General features: G+C 38.1%; 1 protein-coding gene across 1 annotated transcript in view; it reads right to left on the reverse strand.

The window, feature by feature from the left end:
* Positions 1 to 375: 375 nt before the first annotated feature.
* TTC3 (tetratricopeptide repeat domain 3) overlaps positions 376 to 22,615 on the reverse strand; it is a 48,301-nt gene continuing 26,061 nt past the window's right edge. The window contains exons 20-45 of the mRNA XM_088539326.1: positions 22,194 to 22,320; positions 21,075 to 21,197; positions 20,807 to 20,908; positions 20,191 to 20,283; positions 19,367 to 19,431; positions 18,669 to 18,805; positions 17,495 to 17,809; positions 16,611 to 16,874; positions 16,163 to 16,209; positions 14,465 to 14,521; positions 12,900 to 12,976; positions 11,938 to 12,084; positions 10,480 to 11,422; positions 9,519 to 9,584; positions 8,779 to 8,928; positions 7,778 to 7,917; positions 7,254 to 7,322; positions 6,486 to 6,582; positions 5,551 to 5,651; positions 5,100 to 5,193; positions 4,796 to 4,894; positions 2,376 to 2,797; positions 1,791 to 1,911; positions 1,429 to 1,650; positions 1,150 to 1,239; positions 376 to 561 (exon numbers count right to left, since the gene is read on the reverse strand). Of these exons, the coding sequence (XP_088395452.1) occupies positions 451 to 561; positions 1,150 to 1,239; positions 1,429 to 1,650; positions 1,791 to 1,911; positions 2,376 to 2,797; positions 4,796 to 4,894; positions 5,100 to 5,193; positions 5,551 to 5,651; positions 6,486 to 6,582; positions 7,254 to 7,322; positions 7,778 to 7,917; positions 8,779 to 8,928; positions 9,519 to 9,584; positions 10,480 to 11,422; positions 11,938 to 12,084; positions 12,900 to 12,976; positions 14,465 to 14,521; positions 16,163 to 16,209; positions 16,611 to 16,874; positions 17,495 to 17,809; positions 18,669 to 18,805; positions 19,367 to 19,431; positions 20,191 to 20,283; positions 20,807 to 20,908; positions 21,075 to 21,197; positions 22,194 to 22,320 (4,279 nt within the window). The 3' untranslated portion in view covers positions 376 to 450. The remainder of the gene's footprint in view (positions 562 to 1,149; positions 1,240 to 1,428; positions 1,651 to 1,790; positions 1,912 to 2,375; positions 2,798 to 4,795; positions 4,895 to 5,099; positions 5,194 to 5,550; positions 5,652 to 6,485; positions 6,583 to 7,253; positions 7,323 to 7,777; positions 7,918 to 8,778; positions 8,929 to 9,518; positions 9,585 to 10,479; positions 11,423 to 11,937; positions 12,085 to 12,899; positions 12,977 to 14,464; positions 14,522 to 16,162; positions 16,210 to 16,610; positions 16,875 to 17,494; positions 17,810 to 18,668; positions 18,806 to 19,366; positions 19,432 to 20,190; positions 20,284 to 20,806; positions 20,909 to 21,074; positions 21,198 to 22,193; positions 22,321 to 22,615) is intronic.

The raw sequence follows: 22,615 nt of genomic DNA on the forward strand, positions 1-22,615 counted from the left end.
GCTGGGTTGTCCAGAAGACTGCTCGTGTATCCTGCAGATGGCCTATGGTATGAAAACAATTCCAGGGGGGCAGCTCTGGAAGAAATCCTCCTCCTCACAGGAGTTTCCTCAAGGCCGGGTGAGGCCTGTAAGTCGCTGGGGCAGTTCCGAGGCCCTCACGCAGCCCCACGGGCTGCCTGGGCCGCTGCTCCCGGCTGCGCTGAGCACCGAGGGAAGGGCTGCAGCTCGGCCTGCAGCAACCGGGGGGTACCGGCGCCGCGGCACAGGCCCGGCTCACGGCCTGACGCCAAGGGTAAAGTGCTGGAGTCGGGGCAAGTTCTGCTACGGTTGCAATCAAACCTGGGTTTCATCTCCTCCTAGGCTTCCTGTCACACCTGCTTTCCTTATCATGGCGGTTATTTAGTGGTAGTAACTTTGCATTTGATCAGCATTTGCTCAGCTAAAGCAAGGTTAAACATATTTGTTTCGTGCAGAAAGTTCAGGAAAGTCTTCAGGTAACAGAACATGAACACGACAGATGGGGCAGGTACTCGAATGTTCCTTAAGCCACGTTCCAACGCACTGCAAGAAGAGGGAAATTCAGAAAACAGCTCAAGTCTGGTGAAAAGAGCTCACCTTCAGTCGGCTGATATTTAGCATTCATAATTCTGATGCTGTGCTAATCAATCTACATTGGCGCCTATTTTCAATAACAAATAAGCAGTACACAAATGTGTCAGTGGATAAAGATCAGTAACAGCAGTAACGAATTATTAAAATATACTTTTTTTTTTTTAAACTACACAAAGTTGCATATGCAGCTACTATCAGGTGACAAATACAAGTTTTATAGTGCTAGCCCATGCTTTAAGTATTCTTCAAACAGAAAGCTGGGACTTGATTAGCAACCAGTCTGACTGCGCCCCTGAAGAGGAAACTTAAACTCATTCTGATCAGTTATTACTTTGGGTAGAGCTAAACACCCAAACTGGACACTTAACAAGACACAGAGTAGAGCAATTCCTGGTGTACAAACTACATAAAGGAAACCTCTGTGTCCTTTGTACACATTTCAAGTGCTCAAGGGTAGTGGTTTTCTTTTGGCTTTTAGGAAATGGGAACAATTGTGCATGTAAGCTCCCACAGAGAGGAGAACATAAAAATCCTTACTTCTCTGTGAAAACGATGCCCACATTCTAGCTCACACGAGTCTCTGCCTCGCTCCTCGTGACATATTATGCAAGGATCATCGTCGGAGGCCTGTAACAAAGTGTTATGTCATTGGGAAGCTCTCACGAGTTAATCACCCAACTCCAGTAAGCTAATGATTATAATGTTACTAAAGGTTCCCCCACTCCCCCGACACCCTTGGGTTACTCCATGTCTCATATTAGCTACAAACAGTGTGTGTCAATAACTTCAAGGCCAGTGAAAGAGTAGAGAACTTACCAGATCATCTGATTTTTTCCATTTGGATCTGGATGTTGCTCCAACGTTTCCCCATGGCTGGGAATTGGGCCGAGATGGATACGGGTTTTTACTGGGAGCACTTTTAGGTCTTGCCTTGGGTGGGCTGGGTACAGTTTGTTCTGCAGCTACTGCTTGAGCTCCGTTCTGTCCTAGCGCCGCAGGAGACACCGACTTCACAGCTCCCCCTACTGAAGCTGGTGCCTAGACAGGTAGCGGAAAACAGTTTTGAGCAAGTTTCTATCCCAGAGCCAGACAGTGACATTTTGGGCTCTTCTGGACTCTGCCACGCTTGTTTACTGGCAGAGCTGCACATAGAAACATCCGAAATATCAACACATTACCTTATTTTGATGGTCCAGAATGAGGTCTGTCACCCGACTAAGGATCTCCTCCAAGCGCAGACTTGACAACGTGTTTCCATTTTGCATTCGTACTTCTTTTATGAAGTTGACAAAGTCTGAACTGAAAGACGTAAATGATTCCAGCCTATTAGTATGATGGTTCTTGGGTTAATCTTAGTGCTAGAGAACACTGCCTCCTCCATGTCTGATTCATACCAAGAGAGCCTTTAAAATACATTAACTTTTCAAATACAATGCAACCCCGCCTGCAAGCACCTGCTTCCACACTCCCCTAATAGGTTCTAGGCAATGTAACTGTGTATAAAAAAAATCTAAAATATTAAACTGATGGTTTCAGTAAAAAAAAAAAAAAAAAAAAAAAAAAAAAAAAGTCAACACTGTAAATCTATTCCCTTACAGCCCATCCCCACAGGAAGAACAGAACCCCTTCCTCCTCCTCTCCAAAATTACTCTTCTCATGAAACATCTCCTAGAACACAAGACGTCTACTCAGAAACACATTCTTTTGTATGTTATCACTGGAGGTTTAGAAAGTTTTGCTACTAAGAAATGCATTAAAAATACCTGCTATAATTTGGGAAAATGGGCTGTAGGCTTGCAATGATGGTATCGAATGCTTTTGGAAGCGTTTTGTTGTTGGGAAGTCCGGGCGGCCTCGGCTGTGCGGCCGCGTCCCCGGGACGGCTGCGGCTCGGCCGCCCGTTCTGGGGAGCCCTTCCAGGAGCACGGGACGGACCAGCTGCCGAGACTTTATTGGCGTAGGATCCTTCCAGGGGGCTGGTGGCTGCTCTCACAGAGGCGTCGCTCGCAGCAGCAGCCCCAGAGCCCGCGTGGGTCGGCGCGGTCCCTGCCCGGGCGGTGGTGGCAGCCCCCGCCGGCACCGCGTCCCCGGGGCTGGCAGCGGCGGGAGGCAGAGGCGGCGGCGCCGACGCAGGGGAGCAGGAGACCACGGCCGGGTCGCTGAGGGGAGGGCGGCTCTGCTTCCCCTGGGGAGTAAAAGCAAATCCCCCCAAATCAGCAATCAAAGCAGCAGAACTCCTAGCAGCTACAGCGGGAACGGTGTGTGCTTGGTCACGCCAAGGAAACAGAAGTTTATCCCCACTTGCTTTCCTTGCTGAGCACAAGCGTATTTCCCAGAGCTCCTTGGTTTGCAGCACAGGGACGAACTGCCCGGCAGCAGATACGCGCTCACACGGCTGCCTTGGCCCATCTGCTTGCTAAAGAATCAGGGCTGGGGACAGCTACGAGTTTGAAGTACAGGTTGAGGCCAGCAGCAGAAAGTGCTGCTTTAATAAATGCCATCAATTTGGAAATTAAAAAACAAACAAACCACCCCACTCCTTTCAATTGATGAAGCAATCCACACAATGCAGTGTTTTTTCAAACAAACTATGTCAGCTATAGTCAGTGTTGGAAAACTTGGAGCTGACTCGATCCAGGAAGACTTTTTTTCTTCCTTTTTTTTTTTTTTCCTTTTTTCTTTTTTACCCTAGCAAGTCTCTTCCATAAATGGAAAGAACTCCTTAAAATGAGTTTGGTTGTTTGACAGCATTACTGCTATTTGTTCCAGACCTTGACTGCTTTAAAAACGTTTTTTTTCCAACCTACAGAACTAAAATTCTATACTTACTCATGTTTGAATTATAACCGCATGTTCTTGTTGTGTGTTCTGTGGTTTAACACCTTCCTGAAGTAATATTTTACCTTCTCTATAAAGCACTATACCCAGAATCTTCCCCTAAAACAAAGACTTGTCTCCTTTGGAGAAGGCAAAGAAATACAGTAACTTTTGGAATAAGGTATTAATCTAAGAAAAAATTAGAAAATCCAATATTTGCTTGAGAATACCAATTTGTTTTATATTTATAAGTAATCAATTGAGTTTTACCAAACCAAATATATAAAGGATGAACTGAAACATGACATAGTAAAGCAGTTTCAGTTTGCTAAAACTGAGATTAGTTTTTATAAGTTTCCATATTAATACATAGCCTTAAGTTTATTTTTGATGATCCCTAAGCTTTTTAAGCTGTATCAGATTATACTTCTTGCATATAGAAAAGTGCTAAGCTTCAAAGGTAGAATTAAGCAGTCAAGAAAGAAAGGATTTTTCATCACTAATGATTTTTCATTTGGATTCAGTATTTACATACTAAAGTTTTGAAGCTGAAAGAATTATAGAAGTATCTAAGAAGTTAACTTTGTATCTCTGTAGTAGGATGCTGAGCGCAGAACACGGGGATCACATTTCCCTCTCCTCCTCAACCTGCAAACGGACGGTAACCTGAGGATGACCACTGAGAGCAGCTGCACATTCTCCTCAGAAGGCTCTTGAGGATCCTGCACCGCACGGGGAAAGACACCTGGGAAGAGGCGGCGAGGGGAAGGGATTCGGGAGCAAGAGGAGCTCTGACGTCACCGTTGGTGACGGGCGGCACCGCAAGTGTGGACCCAGACCCGCTTCCTGCCTGCCCAGGGACCGGAGGCAACCAACACGACTTGGGCAAAGCAAAGTGCTTTTAATAGTGTTTATCTGGGATGTAGCCGCTAGAGATTAATTCCCATAAATGGCTGTATTCCATCTAGCTCACAACAGATGCAACGGGAAGTTAATTTTGGCATCCACAATCAGTTACACGTGTTGGCATAATGGGGCCTTGTCTCAAAGGATTTTAGTGCTACAAGAAAATCACGATATCCAAAAATATTAGTACTCATTCAGACTGAATATGAAGGATTCTGAATTTAACCATAAGCAACTTATGCCCCTAAAAGGGCTTGGGGATTTGTTTCTCACTGAGCTTCATCCTGCTAATCTGCTGACGCATTTTCCTTTAGGTTGGTAGCTGGAGATATGCAGAGCCAGGTGATTTTGTGCTCACAACTGCAAATTCTAATTCTAAGGTACATTGCTTATAGAAGACAGCCAAGCTTAACTTCCTAATAGCCTTGGAGCACATGGCTTTGAAATATAAAGTACATACCAAGACACTGGGAGGAGATGAAAGATCGTAGGCTTGCATCTTAGTGAGGCAGTTTTTTGCACCATTTTTCACCATTTGAATTTTTTCTTCATACTGAGCCTGCAGAGAGAAAACAAGAACTGCACTTATTGTTGCACTTATTGGTGCTTTCTTTTAACATCAAAAAACTGCTGTTCAATACTTGGAGGACAAGCTACTGAAGCTTTGAAAGCAGTAAATAAAAAAGAGAAATACAGAATTATTTAAAAGATACTTGTTCTTCCCTAATTTCCAAATTGGTTTGGTAAGAGAAATCAAGACTTACCTCTACTTCTTCCATTTGTTTCTTAATACTCAAAATAAATGTTTCCCAAGAATCAATCTGTGACTTCAGCTGAGGTAATGCTGATGCTGAACTGCTGAAATACAAAGGTTTGCAGTTGAAACTCCAACATTCCCACTCCATTTTAGACTAGTGTCTTAGGATAGCACCTCTCCCCGCCCCCCAGCTAAATCCAAGTTAAGGACTGGGAATTTAAACTACTGGCACCTAGATCCTATCCAGTCTTAGAAGTGGACTCCTCAAACAGAAATTAGTATGCTGGGGCAATCAAAATATGAAGAGGACTTTTTAAATACCTCACATCCTGGTAAATTATGACATGAAAAAAAAGGTTATATTTAAATACAGCACACAAAAAAAAAAAGATTAATCATGCAGTAGTTTCTTCTTCATAAGTAGCACTACTGAAATTCCTGATGTAAACTGTCCATACCTGCCCCCTGACTTTAGCACCCTGAGAGTTGCTTCTCCGTTGGCAGCTATGCTGTGGAGCCTGCAGACTTCAGTTTCCTTCCAGTTTTTGAGTACTGATACCTGAAAAGAAAAATGGTTTTGTTTGCTTATTCGTTTTGAACACAGTAAAAGCAGTTCCTTAGCACAAGGACTAAAAGCTCAAGCTGGGTTTCACTAAGGATCTCCAACACTAGTTTGCCAATACACAATGTGAAATCCATCCAGGCCCCCAGGGCTCCCAGAGCGGGGAAGGCCAAGTGCAGTTACAGGCACCACAAGCCCTGGAGCAGGACAAGGGCTACAGGCAGGAGGCATCTGCCTGGTACAGATAGAGCAGCAGTCAAACCTTTTGTAAAAGAAAACCCTAGTTCAACATAGTCATTCAACACATTTCCAGTATAAAGTACATTGGTTAGCAGAGATCTTGATATCTGTCAGCACTCCCTTCCTTGCAGTGAAATACTCAAGTGAATTGTTGAATTCTGATTCTATGAGCTACAGAGGTAACTGTATATTCACTTATGAGTGACTTCTAATAAGGAATTCTTATCTTCCTTAGGTTAAGGCATCTATTCATATATGTAATGGGGAGAAGTATTAAACTGTAGATCACTCACTGCATTTTATCTGGGGCAATACTAGATGCCCCAAGCATTCTGTCTATGCACTTTTAGTATTAAGCCAAAATAAAGTGCCTTGATGAGCTGAAAAGTTCTGCAAGGCAATTTCACAAACAGCAATTCTCAATATTTATCACTTTTGATGTATACTGCTAAAGAGCCCTAGAAGCTACTTAAAAGCAAAAAGTCTTCATTAAAACTTTTCATCAAGACTTCTCCAGGCATCTCCCCCACCTCCTGGCAGTGCAAATGACCGAGGTTCTAGCAAAAGTGTTTTAGTTTTGTTTGTTTGTACCTCTGCTGATACAGCTCTCTTCACCCACTCTTGGCAGTCAGCCTGGCTCTTTTTTATAAGTTCTTCCAGTTTTACTTTCTCATTAGCAAATTTATTACTGTGAAATTAAAAAAAAAAAAGGTGTAATTATTTGGTTAACATTTACATCTGAGTAATGATTCAAGATGATGGCAGTTCTGTACACCTGCACTAATACTGTCCAGCCTGGGGCTGGAGCACTGCGCTTGGACAGCCTCTCTGCGGGCAGCACCTTGGGATTTCGTCATGACATTTTACTGGACAAGGTAAGAATCTCAGAGGACTTTGAATACAAAACTGTTATTGTTCTGAGCCCAACATAACAGATATAAAAGATGCATTTGTAAATGGCTCCTTGGCTGTACAATACATGCAAATAAATAACTTTTAAAAGTGTTTAGATACATTTTTGTAAAATTAGAACTACAGATGTGCAAAGAACCTAACTGCATTCAACACCAGTATGTCTGTATCGCACACAACTTCTAATGTGCTCTAAAATATAGAAAAATATCATATATCAGAGGAAATACTTGAGAGTTTGTTTTCTGAAAAGCCTTTTTTTGTATTCTAAATATCTACCTAAAAGTAAATAACATTTACCGATGTTAAGTAACCCATATCGCTTATTTTGTTGGTTTACTTTTTGAAGTGCTTATTTCTTCTATGCATTCACTCAGAGTGAAACAGACAACTCTAATAAGGACAAGTCAGTAGAAAAGTGTAAATATTACTGAAAGGTAATTTTACCTGGTCTCAAGGTATGTACTGAAGTACAGCTTATACTGCTTTTCCTTCTCATCATTGTTTTTAGAATACCTGCCGTAATGAAACATTTATTAAACACATTCTGAAAAACTGTTCTTCACTGGCAAATAGGTTTCACATTCCTCTACAACCACAGTGACAGTTATGCAGTGAATCTGAACAGCTTATAAATCAGATGTATAAGTACACTGTAAACGTATATAGATATATATATATATGAACTCCTAACTAAGCACTAATCCAAGAACTGCATTTAACGCATTTTCAGGATGCTCTAATTAGGGTCACAACTTTGAGTTTTTGTTGTGCATACTTCTCTCAGCTACTCAATGCCTTTTTCTATGTTTTTACAGAAAAAAAAGTATTATTTAGGTGTAATCTACACAGTCAGTACATAAGACTGAAACTTGTAAGTCTGTTGGACATAACATTATTTACTACTGCTTGAAGAACAAAATCAAGCAAAGGGACAGTATTGTAGATCTGTATTCAAAATTAACACCTACGTTTCATTGGAATCAGTGTGCTTTTTGATTGTGTGCCTTATTGCTTTTAAGTTCTCTTGATTTTCTTTCTTCTCCTGCTGCCATTTTTTCTTCTTTTTTTCTAAATCTTGATCAAGCCACTCCAGTTCACTCCTTGATATCTAAAAGCAGAAAAAAAGCAAACATTATTTCTGAGAAACTATTTTACTGAAGTGCAGGTTAGAATAGATTGCTTTTCCATATGAGCACCACCGTGGCCAGGGAGGTCTGCAGCAGCAGAGCGGTGCTGCTGCTTAACTTGCACCCAGTGCTCAGCAGGGCTCACTGCAGCCCTCACTCACGTGGCAGCTTCAGAACACGTAACACCCTCTGAGGCAGGGGGCTGAAACAAGAAGGCTGGTTCCAGAGCGCTGTGTACATGTGCACACTCAAGTCCTGCACATGAGTGTGCAGTGAATCCCTACAGCTGTCACAACCACTTAAAAATCACCACGTCAATATGGAAACAGGCATCACAGGCACCTGCATCACCCTTGGGCAAGTTCACCTGTCCTGGCTTGCTCAAATCGCCTGAGCTTCCATTTCTAGTGAATACCCATAGGGAAACATGGACATGAGACTCCATTCTCCCCTACATGAAAGTCTGTCAGGCTCTTTGCACCCAGCGTTAAAGGAAGAGTTTGGGAGCTTCCAAGGGGCAGTGCATGGATTTACCCAACGCATTGTCTAACACCCTCTACTTGGGACTTCCTTCTCCTCAAGGAGTGGGGAGGCTCAACAGCATAGTGCTCTCCATTCCTTGGATTCAGCCAAAGCCAACACCTACCCAAGGACGGAGGCAACCAGTCCCCATGTGTGTGCCCACGATGGCAGGCAGGCAGAACTTCGGGGCTGCTGAGCTGGCTTCATGGTGGTGAGCTCTACCATATACGTCTCCAAAAGACAATTAATTGATCACATGCAATATAAAACTTAGCAGTCTGTCTTTACTAACCAAACCATTGCATGGATAAAAACGGTACCTCTATTTCTTCCGTGCTTTTTTTCACAAGTTCTTTTAAAGCACCGATCTCCTCTGAGCTTCGACTTTGTAACTGTTCATATTTTTCCTGTGCTTCTTTAAGCTGTTCTTTTAATACCTGGTGCTCTTTTTCCATACGCAGCATATCCCCCTGAAAATAAATTAGAAAAGATAATCCAATAGTCATTACCCCCAGGGCAGCAAACATTCAGGACAAGTCTGAAATGATCAGTCTACTTCCAGCTGAGATTCAAAAGTCTGTAGATTTTTTCAGAGGAAGTTGTGTAACAGTTGGAATAGTTTCAGCAAATTAACATTCCTATCTGAAATTAATGGATTATGAAGAGTTTGAAGGCCGTATCCTTGCTCATCTGCTGATAGAGCCTGAAGTCTCTATGCCAAGTGGAAATTCAACCAAACTCAGGATTTTTGACAAGAAGTACCAAAATACCCATGTACCATACTCTAACATCTAAATATCTACAAAAAAAAAAAAAAAAAAAAAAAAAAAAAAACACACAAAACAAACAAGCCCAAAACTTCCAAACCCACCTTCTTTATGGACCTACCTGAAGTTTATAAGAAAGGCAGCAAGAAATATATCTCAACACGAAGGGCTAAATACTTTTTCCCTCCAATAGCTGTTAAAACATCTTATTTACAGAAAACTACTTTTGTGCTACAGGAGATTCCTTTAACATCCCTTCATGAAAAATGTAAACACATACATAGGTTACTTACCTGTTGCACTTCAAATGGATGAAATGGCAAGGTATTAGTTTCCCTGTCAGCAACTTCACGAGTTACCTGGAATACAAAGTATCCTTAATTAAAAAGTGCTCCTGTCCATGTGTACAACTAGCAGGACCGTTTTTCTGCTCTGGAGAGCCAAGAAGACCTAATTGAAGTCTTACAAATTCACCATTTTGAAGTATATCCATCTATAATGTAAAAAGAAATTAAGCATTTGTTTGCAATAAGTGCTTCAGTCTGTAATGAAAGCACTTCCTCCTCCCCAATCTTTTTGTCTGACAATCTGACAGGTCGCCCAGCTCACAGAGGACGCGTTCTGTGGGGCCTCCGAAACTCAACATCTGCTGCACAAGCACCTCTGCTCAGCAGGGACCAGACCAGGGTCTCCAGCGCCCTGCTTGCTTTCCTCTAGTGCCACCTCACACAGGCCTCCTGCAGGAGCTGAGCTTCAGCGGTCTAATCATGCAACGCACTGTGTGACCTGGTAACACCCAGTTCACTCTGTTATCTAATGAGCTATTGCGAGTCAAATGTTGAATGACTTGCTCTACCACACACTGTTGTGCAGTGACTTTTAAGCTCTGCTTTCCCAAACTAAATCTAAACTGATGTGGACCAGGTCCCTCTCATTCTGGATCAAAGATCTCTGAAAGTTTCAGGTGTGACAAAATTCAGTGACTGCCTCTTTAAAGAATTGCAAATAAAAAAGGGCAGTAGTTGTAAAAGCTGTTAGCAACTCAGACTGGAAGCTCTCGAGCTGTTCTCTATCTAGTAAAACACATCTTAGTGCTTTCCAAACTGTGTCACGGTCTTTTTGACCATGACTCTCTCGTAAAGAGATAACTCAAAAATGAGTTGCTTTTTCAACAGAAATGCAGGGAAAGACGCTGAAAGTTTTCATTAATTATTAAAGCACACTACAAATACTTTTTTCATCTTCATTTCTTACCTGTAAAGCTGCCACCTTCGTATGAGGATTGTTTTTCAATAGAGGTTTCCCTTTCCTTTCTTTCTCCACTTTAATAGCTGGTTTGTCACGTTCAGCTTCATTCGTATTATTTGCAGCAGCAAAGTTGTCTTCAGAAACTGCGTTGTCCGAGTTCTCAAGCAGGCACTGGGGGTCTTTGTATGTTTGCATTTCAGTTGGCATAAAAATATGAGAGACATTTTCATCTGTAACTGTTGATTCACTATTATCCTGATGAGCTACGTGATCAGCATGAATATAAGGTTGCTTGGCAAAATTTGAAACAAGAGGCATTTGAAAAGGTGCTGGCAAAACTCCTTCATATTGATAACCTAGGGAAGTCTGAGGCAAAGATGCATCAAGATTTTTAGTATCAAGGCAGTCCAGTAAAACTTCAGAAAAGGAAGACTCATTTTCTACGGTATTTGCAGCATATGAAAAGGAAGACTCATTTTCCATGGTATTCATATTCTGACTATGGAAAAAATGCATTGATCCATATGAAACAGGTAATGAATAAGCCAAATTTTCTGGAATCTCATAGCTTGTGTCTGAGCTGTCAGTAGAGGATGAAATATGAGGTTGTTTAGTATAAGATAGTGGTTTGAATTCCTTAGCAGTTGGATTTAACTGTACTTTGTTCCAAGGTGAATGTCCTTGAGTATCACAGCACATATAATTTCCCTCTTCATTATCTCCTGTCTCGTTCAGATTTGTAATTTCTTTAATAAGAGGTGCATGCCTCACTAAGCCAACCACATTATCCACCATAACGAAGCGAAGAGAGTCCAGAAGAAAAGACTGCAGACCACCTGCATCTTCAACAATTTTTCGAGCTTCTTCAGGGAAATGTTCATATTCTCCAACTAATAACTTATCATTAATTTCCATGGGGCCATGCGCTTCCAAGATTTGAGAGAAGTAGCTTTGAAAAGAAAACAAAGTTGTTCGTCAAACCTCATTTAATCAAATCAATCAAAGTACCAACACAGGATAACTCAGTCAAACAGAAGCGAGAAGTATGGTCATTACAAAGTTGTTCAGTAGCCTCCAATGTAAAGCTGCTCATCTGTAAGTTGCTAATACACACAGATGCATATCAAATACAACCGTTAATAAAATTTGTCTTTAGTATGTACTACCTTACATGCCTTTATTTTAACTTGACTAAGAGCAACTATTACAACCACCAGTAAAATAAAAAAGGCAATTTCATTTTCAGATGTCAAAAGCACCATCCTGCTTACAAATGCAGGGCAACACTCCACTTTTTTTTTTTTTGTCTGTTTTTCTTAGTTACTTATATGCACATTCACAAATGTACGCTCAAGGCCTTAGTTTTCCTACACCAATTCTCTAATGCAAAAGTACAGAATTTGCATGCATACAAGCTAGAAAATTAAATCATTAAAACAACTGAACACAGAAAAGTATACATACTCATATAAACTCTCACAGGTTGGATCCAAGTTATTATCCAAAAGACTTTGGTAACTGTTACTATTTGAAACTTCACAGAGAGCTTCAAAATCCTCCATTTGAAGATAGTCTGGGATTACAAATGGTTCATAAAGATTCATAAAATCTCTGTAACAGTAAAAAAGCACATATGAACAGTATTTTTTTCCCTGCCCTGAGAAAGTAATTATATTTTTGAAAAATACTGAAAACAATTCATGGTAACTACATAGTCCTATAAAAACACCCCAACACCAAATTGTTTGCTATCAACCAGAACAAATATTATCCCCCAAAACACTTGACCACTAAATTTATTAGGATAAGACCTGCTACCAACTACAGTAACAAGGCTTCATCCTGCCTAGCTTTTTTCCCCCCACATCTAAGCCTGTCTTCCCTCTTATTAGAGAAAACAAGAGTTCAACTTCTGACAAATTTGGAGTCAAACACACTGAGCCACGGGCTGCAGAAAATCCCGAATCAGCATCACACCCACTTGAATTAGTTGGGATGGCAAAGATCAGTTGTGACTGAAAGAATCCATATAAATTTGTCAACCAATTTCTTCTTACATTAAAATGGAGTAGGAGGAAAGGAAGATCTTAATTGAAATAACAGTTTTTAGCCTAGAAAATGCACTGGCCTGCAACCAGGTCACCCTGCACTTGCCTCTTATAGCCTTTTTATAAAGTTAATTACAAAAAAAAAAAAAAAAAAAAACCCCTACACCCATCCTGGCTCTATGCAAGCTTATACCAAGTACATATATATATGTATATATATATATACACACACACACACACACATATATAAAAACAACAACAACAACAACAACTGAGTTGTGAACCCAGACTTGGTGTTTCTAAGTTTCTATCTTCTCTGTTACCTGCAAAGCACATCAGAGTTTGGGCAATGAAGCAAAATTGCACAATGGTACTTACAAAGTATTTTCTTCTATAAATATATTTTCTTCTTCTAGTGGTGCTGTACTGACTCCACTGGACAACACTAAAACAGACTAATTAAGAACAGATTATTATTTTTTAAGCTCACAGTAGTTTGTATAAGATGATCTGATCTAAACGGTTTGAGCAACTTATTGATCCAGAATGTTTTCCTGTAACTCCACTATGTTCAGATTCCAGAAAAGGAACTACAAATCTCTACCAGGTAACTGTAACTACCCATCCTGCACGCTTCCCCAAAAAGTTTTTCATAATTAAATTACCAGTTTCTTCTTCAGAACTTGGTCAGGATGGAGCAATTGGGATATTCAGCCTAGCTTGTCCTTTTCACTGATTTAATCTAAATCCTAAATGCACATGATTTTTCACCAAGTTCAGATTAAAATAATAATAATAATAATAATAATAATAATAATAATAATAAACACATCAAAACACTCTATGGCTTTGTTGTTGCTAACACCTTTGTTTGAGTTCTTTCCAGTAGGCTACGTATCAACAGTCTCTACACTTAAGAACCCATCAAACTTCAGTAACTTTACTGCAAGTTCTCAGTTACCTTCATACCAGATGAGGTATGTCTCTTATTCTTATGTTTACCATAATAAGCATGTTATTTATTTATCCAGTAACTTTAGAAAAACATAGCCTCGTATATGTGCATCTCAGACAGGAATAGAACTGCCCCCCATTAATGACAACAGTAAAGATCTTAACTTTTGAAATTCTGCTAAAAAAAAAGAAAAAAAAAAACAGGTTGGAAACATGGAGGGACAATCAGAAAGATTGTATTTGATGCTTTCAGTAAAGCAAGTTCCCCCAGAGGCAGGGCAAAAGACAGCAAACAGGCCAACTAGGATATTATTCCTTCTAACGTCTATAAAGTACTGAACATTTACTGAAATAATATTTTTCTGAGCATTAAGTGGAATATTCTCTGCTTCTTCAGTCACTGGCATACCCCTTAGAAACTGCCAGAAAAGACAGCTGAAAATACAACTTCAAATGTATTTTATCAGAGGTACAAGGACATATTTTGCTTTCTCAAGATGACTCTAGAGAGTCCATTTCCAAAATTATTACTTTTCATTGCAAAACAGGAGCATAAAATATTAATTACTTCGTGTAGCATACAGGTAACTACAGTAGTTCTGATTCTTCTTCTCATGCTCTACGGTATACAGTATGCACAAGATGTTTGTCTTTTTTCCCCCGCCACATCGGAAATGAAGACTAAAACAGGGGTTTAGTATGAAAACTTTCTCTTTTGGTGCAAAGACTGAGGGTATTTGTACAGGATCAAAGCTAGCACTACTTATAAACAACTTTTTTTAAAAATGGAAAACCTCTTTTATAGGGACATGTTCCTACTGTAACAAAACAATTAATATTGTACTAACTGGCTCTTTAGTGTATTTTCTATTTCAGAGAAAACTATCTCAAAACTGAGTCTGCACAAGTTATTTACCAACACAGCCCCTATACATATGCAGTTCCAGTAAACAATCTATTTATAACAAGCAGCTAAAAATATTACTGACCCGTAAGTCTTTTGTTTTTTTTTTTCTGTTTTTGTTTTTAACTTTGATACCATTAGTCTGAAACAGAAAAAAAACAAGTTAATATTTTCATGATCAGAATAAAATTATGTTTTCCAAACCAGTGTGTAATTTAAAATTTTCAAATTATAACTTGAAATTTTTGACTCTTGTGCGGGAAAAAAAAAAAAAAAATAAGAGCACAATTTACAGGCTTAGACATACATTTCCCCCACCTGCCCCAGTGAGAATACACAAACAGGAACAGAGTTTGCAAAATCTTATGTGTTCTGGTTTTCATCATTCTCTTCCTTAAACATGTAGCACATTTAAAAAACAAGATATTCAGTTATTGTTATATTTCTGCTGCTTAGTCTTTATATGAAGCAAAAATTGTATCTGTCATTCCATAATTAGGCAGCTGTAACATCACATAGCACAGTTTCATGTAGGAAATAAGACACAAACAGAACTTAATGAAAGTTTTGTCCAAATTTGTAGGAAGATAAGCAATGAAGGAACTAAAAAATACATCTTCGCCTTTTAAAAGGGCTGATTATAGTATCCTATCTACCAAAAGCATCATTAATCATGAATTTATTTTAAAGATAGTTTCTGACGGCTTTAGTTTCATTCTCTTGGTCATGAAACTCAAGAGCAGCAAAGGATTTCACATTCTCTTGAGATCTCTATTAGCTAATTAACTCTAAACATCTATTCTGTATATCAGAAGTAAATCAGAAGTAAATCTTGTTTTTGTACGGATCAGTTGATCTGGAAGCAAGAGTAATTTTGTAATTTTCAAGGAAAGTGCTTCAAACACAAGATTAACCAAGATCTCATTATGCATTTCTGCCAGCTAAAAAAACACCCTACCCTATTAACGCTCAAGACCAAGAAGTGATTCAGAGTGATGTAGTTTTTAAAAGTTACGGCTTTAATCTGAAAAACATCTACAAAGATTGTAGTGAGAAGGCAAAATGCTTGTCTCAATCACTTCAAATTTACTTTGGTTATTAGTAGAACAAATTACTAATTCCTAACCCTACACTCCAATGACATCTGTAAGTAAAGTTGGCTTGGGAAGAATCCTCACATGTTGTTTTGCACTGTGAAACACACAGTACAGCTAGCAACAACACAAATTATGTATATTCAGGAAAGAATTCAGCTTCATTTCCAATTCAATTCCAATATTACGGTGAATAGGCAGATATGGCAACAAGCAAAAGTCTGGTCCCCCCCAGAGCAGCATTTAACATTAAGCACTTTTTACATTTAACATCAAACTGCTGTTTTCAAGCACCATGTAAATGCTACCCCCATGCACCACACTGCCCTATTTGCCCCATCTGAAAGAACAGATGCAGCACAACACAGCATCCCTCTCCACTTCCACTGCAACTCCCTCTAATCTTCTTCTTTCAGATCCTCAAGCTAAAATGTATCCCATTGCTTCTCTTTAGAGAAAACTCTAAACAGATATTTTACAGGCAAAAGTTTAGGGAAATAGGAATGCAGTCTTCAAATACTTTAAGAGATGGGGGAAGGTGGTCCCAAAATAATAAGCTACAAATTTCTATAACATCTGAAGATGATATAAAATAATACATGTTTCTGCTGATTTGCTTTTGCGCATTTTTATGATATGCGAACACTTTTTTTTGAACTTATACCAAAATGGACATTAAGTTAACTTACTGACATATCTTCGTTTTCTTGCTTCTTTAATATAATGGTAGGGTCACCTATTGAAAGGATAACAATTAAAGTCACTTTTTAAAACAGAAACGGTGCTTTTTCATGTAACTTATAATATTGGGCTATGGATCTATTAATAAGCATTATAATCTTCCTTCATCAAACATGAGAACCTTAAGACTTAGAGAGTAGTTATTTTGATTGGAGTTATTTTGGCTAGACTGCATAAAGGTAAGTTTGGGCACCAATCTCAGACACACTTGGGAGACAAGCAGCAAAATGCAGCCTTTACAAGGACAGCTTGGTTTTTTTTGGACTATACTGTATTTTAAGCACGGAACAGAGAAGATTGTATGGATGAGGTGATTAGTGATTGGCTGAGTTTCATCATTTCATCAAGCGAAGGGTGGTACAGTGCTTTTAGGAATGAAGAGCTTTACATATTTACCCATTTTATCGAAGAATTCATCTAAAGCTTCATGAAGAAATGGATATTTTTCTCTGTTATCTTCTAAAAGCCATATAAAACAACGGGCTTTTTCTAAAGGCGCTTGTAAGAAATAATCAAGGATTTCTTTGTCTTCAAAGCTCGTCATCACATAGTCCAGTTTATTACCATACTTTTCATTCCAGAGTGTGGTTAAAATACTAAGATCAAGCTCTTTTAAAAAATGCCCATACTGAAGGAGAAAAGTCTTTGTAGCTTTCAGGCCTAAAAGAGAAAACAAAAAAGCCAACATTTCATTTACTTCACAGAACATATTTAGTGATTTTTTTTTTTTTTAGTGATTTTCTTCTTCAAAAAGAAACATTTTTTTCCAAACACTAAATATAAGGTAACTAAAACAGAAAATCTATTCTATCTTGGAAAAAAATCCACCATAAGTTATCAATGGGTTTACTTTTATTGAACAATCAGTTTAAGAAATATATAAATTCCTTAGGGACATGGAAGCAACATAATAGAATTCAAAACAAAACAAAAAAACCCAACCAAACAGAACCTTGTCCAAACTTTTGGCATCTTTCATCCCTATTTTACCTGTAAGAAAGCTCACATCTTCATTCAAATATAAATTCAATAGTAAACAGCAAGCCAACACTGCAGAAAACATCAAGTTGAATTACTTTTACAGACAACTAAATTTACATGACAAAAAGTTAAAAATAAATAAATAAAATAAAAATCAAGCAAATAAAACAAAGATAGCTTTGTTTTAGGATCTCAAGCTAAGAAGCAAGGCTGCAGGGCAGGGAGGTTATCTTTTCCTTCACAGATGAATGACTATGATGTGTCAAGTTCTTCTGTTGTCACTTAAACGTATGACCTACCCAAATTGTTAAGATGTTTCATCCACTTCTGTAATTTGGGATCTATTTCTTCCAGTTCACTTAGCACATGAATAAAAAGTCTTGTTTTAACTTTGTTTTTTTCCTGAATTAAGTAACTGATGAGCTGCTCCATCACTTCACGTGACATGCTGGTAATTTTGGAATATGACATGTAATCCTCCCCACTGATAACACACCATGAAAGCAATTCCTTTAATAGTTTGGAAACATCAAGAACAGCTGTTTTTATTTTCTCAGCATTCTGAATAATACACTGCAGGACCCTGTCACCAGCATACATGGACTGAGCATGACCTGCAAAAACAAAGGACAAAAACAAGATTTCATGTCTTTTTAAAGTTGAAATTCTTTAATTGCGGCAAAGCGGCAAAGTACAGATCACCTGGACAAAGCTGTACTTTCTTTGTACTTACCACAAAAGCTGGTTATGTTATTTAACCAAGTATTTATAGAAAATACGCTCACCATTTTAAAGTTGTGTTTGGTCAATTTTACGTGTGTTTTAGATCAAGAAACCACCCTTAGCTCCTTTCCTCAACTTGATATTGGAAGGGTATCACCTGCCAGCAATAGTAGCTTCAAGTAATTGTCTGTGCAGATTTATGCATGTGGCCTGCAGTGACCCAGTGCCAAGGCAGAAGCAAATCTTAGTCCCATCCCATTAAGGAACCATGGGCTAAAGTCCCCTTGACTTCCAAACTTCCTAATTTCCTAATAAACCTCCTATTTTCTCCAGTAAGGAAACTGACCTTCCTTTATCTGATCTCTGTTTTTATTTTTCCCGTTCCCTCATTTTTAGAATACAAAACTTAATCTAAATAGCACTTTTAAACAGGTCAGGTAAAATTTGAACCTCTGACTCAGTGCTTATTCCTGAATCAATGAAACAAGAATAGAAGAATAGAAGCTTTCCTAAAGAACTTAAAATGGTCCTGCACTAACAACATTTTTAAAAATTAATTTTACTTTTATTCTAGTTCTACTTTTAAGAATAAATACAAGTCTACTTGTTTGCTTATTTATTTATTTTAAACTCTCTTTTATAAGAGAATCACATTCACATTCTAACAGAATACTAAAAGTGATTTAGGGCATTCAGAACTCTAATTATGCTACCCCATATCTCTTAGCAATAATCTGTATTTTCACATACCACTGTGACCATTGCATTGAGATGGCTCAACTCCCACTTGGTTTGCTTCTATTTTCTTTTTAGCAGAATACAGTGCATCTTCTCGTGCACATTTTCTTCGTATTTTTTTTTCTTGTTTCATTTTCAGCTTCCTAAGACTGATAAAAGCAATGAAGCAGTGAGCCTAATGATAGCCAAAAGAAACACACTGAACTCCTCTGGCATAGCAGATTATTTTCTATTTCTTACAGTATCTATAAGCTTCCATTTCACCATAAAATATAATAAAGTTAGTTTTCATTTTAAAGCTCTTAAAAGACCACAATTTTATTACAATTTCATAAAGATCAAGTACATTAGTGTAAGAATAGCTTCAAGAATCTTGCAATTACTTTTACTCCCACTAATAATTTCCGAATTAGGATCAAGTGTCTGAAATGCTGTGAAAAGGTTTTTTAATGTCTACACTGTTATATTTTGCTCAATATATTAATATTGGATTTGACTTTTTTGACTGAGGCTATTTGTATTCAAAGGCTAGCAAAAATGTATTTTATTTCAACTAATTCAAGAACAATCTCAGAGCCAAAAGGCAACAATAGCTTTCCAAAGCATTTGTAGCAGTTTAGCAATTCTTAAAAAAAGCAAGTAATCCAATCCCAATGAAAAACTTTGCTTTCCATTTTATTCAACTTAAAATTAAGTGGTAGGGATCTTACCTTGAACATTTCTGTTTAATACTTGCCCTTGGAGGCTTCTTAGTTCTTGAGATTTTTTGTTCAAACTGTCAACATAAGTAACATTATATTGATTAAATTTAAATTAAATTTTAAGTGTGTGTATATATATATATATATATATATATATATATATATGTATTTTCATATAATGAAAGATTGACATATTCATTTTATGCCTAGGAAAAAAATAAAAGTAACAGTACAAAACAGATAACACAGCCTTGTAGGCTAATAAAGCCTTAGGAAGGCTACCTAACAGTAGCTTCCACTACCACAACTTGGACTATAGCAACTCATCTTTATCTCCAAAAAGGTAGGTTGAAAGAGTACAATAAAGGTGAAGAACAACTTGGAGGCCACTTTGCTTTACTAGTGGGCAGGAAGCAAACTTTGCAATCAGATTTTTGTTTCACCGAATCTAACTGCTCATCCAACTGATTCCATCTTCCACTGACTCTGCAGAGGGTAAAAACATTGTCCTAAGGGACCTATTTAGCAAGGGTGATTTGCTTGAATTTAAACACGTTCCGTCTATATCATGCTACTAAATATAAAATAACGCTGCAGTTCCCATCAATGAGAGCTCTCCTATGTATCCGTAAAGGAGCTACCAATACTATAAGGTAACATGTATTCCTCCAAGCTAAAAGAACAGTTAAAGTTTCTAAATAATATTCAGATTCTGTAACGAAGATAGCTAACTACAAACTCCTAGTAGTATAAGCCAAGACTAGAATGCATCTACTTCAATGGAGTAAGTATTTTAAAGATGACATTCATATTTCTTATTAATATTTACTTACTTCACATTTTATCAGACCAGAAGAATTGAAAATAACTATTTTTGAAATAAGGCCTGTACAATCAGGAGTGAAACATAACTCTTGAAGAAAATCCTGTAGGAAAAAAGATGAATTACAACAAAGATAATATTTAACTCGTACAAATTCTATGTTCTTATAGAGCTCACAGTTACGTAATTTGAGGTGACCAAGGTGTTTAATACTAGCATGGGCCTCAAATCTCACTGGATGAGAAAAGCAAGTCCTTAATACTGGTTGTCAAAGCTGTCTTTTTAGGTGCACAGGAACATCAGACTGTTGCTTCAACAGAAAGAACATGAAAGAAATCAAACTTCCTTACAGTATAGAATAAATGATGCGAGAAGAACAGGCTGAACATGGTTAGCCTTCACAGAAAGGCCTTTCTTCTGTAGAAAGCTGCAGGCTTTATCCACACTTTCATATTAACACAACTTTGCAGAGCTCTACTTCCCTGCCTCTCCTCCCACCAAAAGAAAAAGTAACCATTCAAGTATGGGTAAAACATCAAGCTGTAGCTCTCGATTCATCACAAACAACTAAAATCCTTACCCGAAACAGGAGGAATAAAATGTCTCCCTGGCGAGACATATCTTACCTTATCGCTTCTATCACTGAATTTTGTAGTTTTCAGTTTTTTCCAGCAGCTGATATGAAACTCCACTTTACATTGCTGACAGCAAGCAATACGTATAAAGCCCTAAAATTAAGAATTCAGTGTCTTTAAAAGGAACAGAAAACAGTTTACAATTTAAGACAAGATACGTCAGAACTATATTTTCCAGATATCCCTCTTCTAAGAAAGCACATATAAAATACGCAAACAGTAAGTTTTATTTCTGAAACTCTTTTAAACTAAAATTTACCTTAAAGTCAGGGTCTGTAAAAAATATTTGGACTTTAGAGTGGCCATGGCATTGCTGGTAACGGCAAACTGCATCTGGTTCTGGAGGAAACTTGCATTCTTCAATATAATTCTTTAACATCAACTACGAAACACAAAATGATATAAGACAACTTGCACACAAAACGGGAAAGGAACAAACATCTATTTATAAACTTTTAGGAAATTCTAGAGCGAGACACACATCATTTTTTGATCAGTAGACAACTAATACCAAGAAAATAAGTCTTTTCTAATGAAAGTTACAGAAGCTGGCCTTTCCATTCCAAAAATTTTTTAAAAAAGGAAAAGAAAGTTCAACTCCTGTCAGGTAAGTTAAAGACAGAGCCACTTTCATACACTGAATAACCTAGCAAGCTCTGCTCTGCCAAAACAGCTCCAAGGAGAGAGTAGCTCACATAACTAGTCTTTCATGGAATTACTTTATCAGAACTTCACAAACTAACAATGACTTGATTATTAAAAAAAAAAAAAAAAAGTACAGTGCCAGTATTCCCACTGCATTTACCAAGATCTAAACAGATAATAATACTGCTTGATTTTAACATCATCCCTGTTGTTATTTTCAACTTCACATTCTCATTTATTCTAATATTATTCAATTTTTTCTACCATTACATTGCATATACCCTTCACATGTAGTTGAAATGTGATGACATGCAACTAAGAAGTTAACCCATAAAAAATCACTTGTAAGAACAGATTGGAACCATGCTATTACATAAAAATATCCAAATGTAGACCCTTACGCAGACTCCCCTGCACTGTTACTGGACTGCCTTTCTATATACATTTAGTATCACACACACACACACACACACACACACACACAAAAGGAAAGGAACTAAACCAAAACTGCTCCTCCCTATGGGCCTTAGAATTAAGAGTGTGCTAGGCAGTGAGCAACACGACTTGCGGCTGTTCCACCCTGAACGCTCCTCTTTGCACCTCCCTTACCCTCTTTGGTCTCAGTGGTGGTGGTGACCCATGGATTCACACTACCAACCTTGGGGAAATGCACTAAAGTTTTAAAACACACACAGGAAGGTTCTGTTTGACAGAAGAGTACTTATTAACGTACCTGTAAATTCCCTGTCCGTGTCTCTTCAATGACCTTAGATGTTGTGGGCCATGTTAACACTCCGGGTACAATCTTATGATTAACCATGGTTTGCGATTTCATAAACTGATCCAGTGCATCTGCAAATCTGAAGTTGCAAACAGGAACAAAATGTTCAGAACATATATCAATAACTCTTGCACATGACATGTAAAATACTTCATAAAATAAATCACCACAGATCCAAGGAAAAAAAATATCCCCAGTCGTAAGAATCTGTAGAAAGAAGGAGATGAAAGAACATCTGGTTCATGAAGTTATTTAGTTAAGAAACATTCAGTGAAATAGAATAAACAAATAACAAGGAAAGTAACAAATTTAACACGCAGACATACAAAACAAACAAGCAGCGGTCGTGGAGACAGCAGGGAAGACCAGAACTT

Source organism: Tinamus guttatus, unplaced genomic scaffold (assembly GCF_059628265.1).
Source record: "Tinamus guttatus ecotype Peru unplaced genomic scaffold, ASM5962826v1 Tinamus_guttatus_pri_ptg001602l, whole genome shotgun sequence".
Classification (NCBI taxonomy): Eukaryota; Metazoa; Chordata; class Aves; order Tinamiformes; family Tinamidae; genus Tinamus; species Tinamus guttatus.